Genomic DNA, 5,509 nt, shown 5'->3' with positions numbered 1-5,509 from the left:
TAAATCAAACAGCCTAATCCAATCGGATATTAACATGCTTTATCCTGAAGACACACCCTCAATATACCAGTAGGGCAAGCAGACAACCAATTCAAAGGCAGAGAATCTGAAACTGCTAACCTTGCATCTTCATGCACTAACATATTAGCTTTTCTATCGATCCGCTGAAAAAATACCATTGAAAATACATAATAAGAAAAATCCCAGTTAACTTTTTGGACCAATGTGGCCCAAACCAGCTATTTCTGTAACTTCTCTTGGCCCATTTGGGGCAGAATTGAGGCCCATGGGCTTGTTCATCAAGGCAAATCTACTTCTTTATTGGCTTAAATTTGACTTTCATATGTCAGAAAAAATAATGACATTTATCTATCATATCCGTAAATTTTAATACTGTTATTTGATACCATCCAGGTTACGATTTGTTGGTGGCTCCAATTTAAGAGATTGGAAAAATGAAGTTATTGCATTTATGATTCATGACTTAAATATTAAATTGCCTAAACCTAACAAACATGCCAACCTTTAATAGGATTAATCAATTCATATCCTTAAAAATATTGATACAAATTGGTAAGATTTTATTAATTTTGGCCAAAGACCCAAAAAAAATTTCAGGTCGGGTTGAATTCAGGTCATCAAGCCCGGTTCACTAAAATTTGCCTAAATTTACCAATTTTGCATGAAGAAAGTGAAGAGAAAGATGTGTTGTCCATTTTGCATGATAATAATAACACAAGTAAAGATATATATATTGACGTTAATCTTGGAAATGAAATAAATGGTTGAGAGGAAATGATATAGATTCTTAATTTTATGATTAATTTTGATTATGTAAAACCATAATTTAAAGCCAATAATATCACAAAATTCGTTAATTAATCTTGGAAATTATATTAATTTTTAGAAATTTTTTATTATTTTTGAAAAAGGTGTATCCTATGATACGATACACGATTTAAAAAATTAGGTTTTTTATACACGATACAATACGCAATTTGACAACCATGATTCAGATTAGTTTGTATGTACTTCAACTAATCCCTAGAACTCTGAAACTGTTGATCGACCAAGAGCCCAAACCCCTATTAGTTTCTGGGAGGAACTCGAATTTAGGAATTCATAGAACCTCATTTTGCTCTTTTAACTTCTAGCCACCCAGTGATGGTTCAATATTACCCTTTTGACTCTAGAAAATGGATAAAAATTTAACAAAAATGAAAGTTTAGATGACTATGATATTAATTTTCAAACTTTAATATGGACCACCAAACGTGTACCACACTACTATGAATTACTTTAATTACCAAATGGACCCACTATGAAAAACTGAAAGAATAAGGGAAAGATTTTATCAGTCCTCTTAAGTCATTTTCAATTAATTGTTATTGATAATCCAAAAATGGAAATAGGAAATGGCCTCACCTTTGAATTGAAGAAGTGATAAGAAAGAAGGGTGTAAGGGAGAATAAGTTAAAGACAGATTTTTGTGGTGGAAAAACATTGAAACTAGTAGACAAATTTTCAGAATCAACTAGATAAGACTTCAAAACTAGCAACTCCTTCCTTTTATGGAAGTCTTACGTTCATATTTGAACAACCCTAATCAGATTTGGAAGTTTCTGTGTACACCCGCATCTTGACTGGAAGTTTGAGTCTGTTTTCATCCTTTTCCCAAAATGGGTTGTTTTCAAATTATATAACAAAAATGTCTTTGATTTTGACTCTACAAAATAAGCTTTGAAAAGGGTTAACGTTTTTGCAAGAATAATCAGAATATTTTGCAGAGCGCAAGAACATTTATTAAAGGAAGTTTCACAAACATTACAATAAATAGAAATCTGTGCTTACACTCAGAAATAAATTTAAATACAATTTACAGTTTACAGGAATACTCTATAATTGTTGCAGTTTCGAATCCCGCTCAGAGCTCACCTAACTTTCCAGGGAGCAGAATGACAAATTGTTGGACTGATTTTGAGTAACAGATTTGTTTTTTGTTTTGGCTCTTTAATTTTTGTGATTGAAATAATGGGATGTGGTTATGGTGGATGATGTTGTTGGTGTGGGAAGCTGAAACATGTTGCGGACAGGATTTATTTGTTGCTGGTGGAGTTGAAGAGTAGCTGAATTCGTGCTAGTAGTAGTGGAAGAGAATCCTGATGATGCTGCGATTGATAACACTGGCATTGGAGCTACATTGCCATGGCCGTGCATTTGCCATGCCCAGTTTGTGAATCTCGGTGAAGATACAGAATGAACCCTCTTCTCTATATTCTTATCCTGCTATGGCCAAGTGACATTATAATTTATTCAATCAGTAAAAACCATTGAATCGGATTAAATTTTTAAGTGTATGATTTCGAACTTTGGCGAGAGATATGATACCTCATAATTTGGAAGTAAAAGAGGATATACGCCCGCAAATGTTGAAGGATGTTTGGGTGGCATTGTTAGAGCATGAGGATGTTGTTGTAGTTGCATTCCAACAGAGGCATATGCAGAGCTTTCAAGCTGTGTCAATGGAATCCGCAACAAAAATGATCAAAGATTTGATCAATCAACACAAAACTGATTTCAAAGTTAGGGATAGAATGTTAATTACCACTAGCCTTTCTTTGTTTGGCATTTCTCGAGCGCCGCCACATCCAAAATGGAAATTCCCAGAATTGTCATTTCCATTTGAAGACGTAGCAATTCCAAGGGTCAAGTCTAGATTGTGGTCACTGCCTGCAATTCAAACAATAAGAAAATTCACTTTTTTTCACAAGAATATGTATCAATCAGGAACTTAAAAAATTATGCAGAAATTTTTTTGTAGTACCTCCATTGTTGGAATCTAAAATCATTTCCTCTTCATAAGAACTTGGTTCAAAATTGGTTACTGCATCCCTTCCATGATATCTGATGGCAGCTTTGTCATAGGCCCTGCATTCATAGAACAAAATTTTAGACTTCTTCTACAACTAACTTTCTTTTTTCTCTTAAACTGAATTATTCTGAAGAAGAAAGAATTCAATGATCGCTAAGACCTTGCAGCTTCTACTTCCTTGTCGAATAAGCCAAGATAAATATACCTGCGAGCATGCATCATAATTTTTCAAAAGGAGAGATGCCAGCCTAACAACTTCTCTTTAGATTTTACCATGACTTAGTCAGATATTGTAACACAACGTACACAAAATTTCAATCACTAAGATCACATATCTAACACTAGAATAAAATTATAAATGAAATTCAAGTTTCATCAGTTGATGGGTTAATTCAATATTCTTACTTCTTTCCAAGAAGCTGACCCATTCTAGCTTCCCATCTCCCACATTTGTGCAAGGTTACACCTCTGTATCTTGATGTCCCTCTGGAAAATCCGGAGCTTTCGCGACGAAGAACAAGCACAAATTCTTCTTTTGCTAGATGCTTGGTCTGCAGATGGATCAATCAAAATTACAAATAATTAATATGCAATACACATATGGGGTGAATAATAATTAATATCAAGTGATTATTATTAATTTACCTGTTTCATGTCTTCATCATAATCACTGACATCAAAATTGAGATCAGCATCAACGCCACGGAACTTAATTGCAGCCTTATCATATGCCCTGAAATTACAAGATCCATGTTTAGAAAAGCATGATAATTAAGGTTAGCTTCTCATAATCAAAAGGCATAGAAAAAGAAAAGATTCCCACCTTGCAGCAGCATGAGCTGTGTCAAATCCACCTGACAAAGTAAAAAAGGGAAATTCAACAAGAAATTAATCACCCTCAACTACCATAATTATCACTGATCTTTTATTTTATTTATTTTTCTTTTAAAAAAAAAAAGGAAAAGAAAATCATCAAGAGATCATCTTCTTAGTTCTTACCCAAATATACTTGCTTTCCACAATCCCTGCACAGATCATTGAAGAAAACACATTAACAAAAGTAGATATATTAGAAAAAATTTCTTTTAAATGAACCCATGAAATCTTTATTACCATATGTGTGATTCCCAACGGCTGGTTCTGCGATAAAATGTCACGCCGCGGTACTGTGAGCTTCTAGACCGAGGGCCTCGCCGGCTCTTTCGAACTTGTTGTTGCTTTTGCTGCACGACTTTCAGTTCTTGCTCTCCACTGGAATCAACGTGAGATAAATTTAGCCACGTTTGAGGCCTTACCCTGGACTTCACCGCACCGAATTCAGCTTCTGCACCTGCTTTTTCTCCGATGACCGGGAAAAGTTGCTGCGTGACGAGAGCTTTTGAGGAAGTAGTAGTGGTGGTGTTGTCATCAACTTGGATTATGACGTTCTTTTGTTTGTCTTTCTTCACGATGTCGAAGATCAATGCGGAGGAAGAGTTGTTCGAGGAGTTCTCATCTCCGGCATTGGCTTGCGGCTCTTCACAGTTGATGATGGAGGAGTTCGAGGTTCCGGAATCTTCATGGCCGAGATGTTTCTCAGCTGCATCTATTATCATCTTTTTGTCGTCATCGCAAAACGACGACGATTCACACGAAACAACGTCAAGATTAAGATCCAACATCATGAATTACAAATATTCAAGTTGCCTGTTTATAAGGGAAAATCAAAAATCATTTGGTAGAGTTAAAGTTGTTTTTTTTTTTTTTTTTCTTGCGTAACTGTTGAAGGTTGAAGAAGAAGAAAACCTTAAAAGAATGCACTTGTAAAGTAAAGAGAAAGGGCGAGATGACGAAGGAAATTAATGAAACGGGGCGAGTGTCAGGTTTGTGTGGACAAATGGAGAGAGAGAAATGGCCTGCAGAGATAAAGAGAGACAGACAGTCAGAGAAGGAAGATAAATAGTTATAGTCGTAGTTTGTTTGTTTGATAGGGGGATGTAAGTGTAAGAAATTAAAAGAAAAAAGGATTTTAATTAATAAATTAAAAGTGGCAATACTAGGACTCCACCTCAATGGGCCAAAAAGGTAAAGACTAAAGAGACGGAGACGTTTTAACTGTTAAGCTATCATTATTATTAGTCACTCTTTCTTGCTTCACCCAAAATTCTTCTTCTTTTTCTTTTTCTTTTCCTTTTAAACATCATTACTTAGTGCCGATGAAGCAAAGATTAATATTATGATTAAGTTCATAATTTAATTTAATTAATTAACAAGTCAAACTAATTAATTATTACTTAATGCATGGAGGAATTGAGCTAATTAATATTTTTTTCTAGGTATTCGGGTGTGTCCAAACTAGCTTGCTCGCACTTCAATTAATCTCTCGAACATATCAACTCAAGGGGTAGGCAGGTGAGGCACCTGCCTAGGGCCCCCAAAAATAGGGCCAAATTTTCTATAAATTTTTTTTAATATATTACAAAAATAAAAATAGTGTATAATTTCTTATCTAAGCCAATCCAAAGGGCTAAAAAAAAACCAAAAAGGCCCAAATTTATTATTAATTTTTACATTATTCCCACCCAAAGTTTGACGAAATAGCAAGTTTGTACCTTTAGTTTCATATATTTTAATTTACACCCCTAAATTAACACATTG

General features: G+C 34.6%; 1 protein-coding gene across 2 annotated transcripts; it reads right to left on the bottom strand.

The window, feature by feature from the left end:
* Positions 1 to 1,865: 1,865 nt before the first annotated feature.
* LOC116110723 (APETALA2-like protein 2) lies at positions 1,866 to 4,662 on the bottom strand. 2 transcript variants are annotated; one of them, XM_031396944.1, is made up of 10 exons: positions 3,986 to 4,662; positions 3,872 to 3,897; positions 3,696 to 3,726; positions 3,518 to 3,605; positions 3,278 to 3,423; positions 3,033 to 3,077; positions 2,825 to 2,928; positions 2,606 to 2,730; positions 2,389 to 2,514; positions 1,866 to 2,283 (listed from the first exon to the last, which is right to left on the bottom strand). In XM_031396944.1, the coding sequence occupies exons 1-10, from the start codon at positions 4,534 to 4,536 to the stop codon at positions 2,011 to 2,013; spliced, it is 1,515 nt and encodes a 504-aa protein (XP_031252804.1). In that variant the 5' UTR covers positions 4,537 to 4,662; the 3' UTR covers positions 1,866 to 2,010. The 2 variants fall into 2 exon arrangements, with proteins under 2 accessions (XP_031252804.1, XP_031252805.1); XM_031396945.1 differs by lacking the exon at positions 3,033 to 3,077 and having other exon boundaries at positions 3,986 to 4,659.
* Positions 4,663 to 5,509: the final 847 nt, after the last annotated feature.

The sequence above is a fragment of the Pistacia vera genome, unplaced genomic scaffold (assembly GCF_008641045.1).
Source record: "Pistacia vera cultivar Batoury unplaced genomic scaffold, PisVer_v2 Contig610, whole genome shotgun sequence".
NCBI lineage: Eukaryota > Viridiplantae > Streptophyta > Magnoliopsida > Sapindales > Anacardiaceae > Pistacia > Pistacia vera.
Note: the sequence above shows the minus strand (reverse complement) of the source record. Positions and strands in the feature narration are given on the sequence as shown.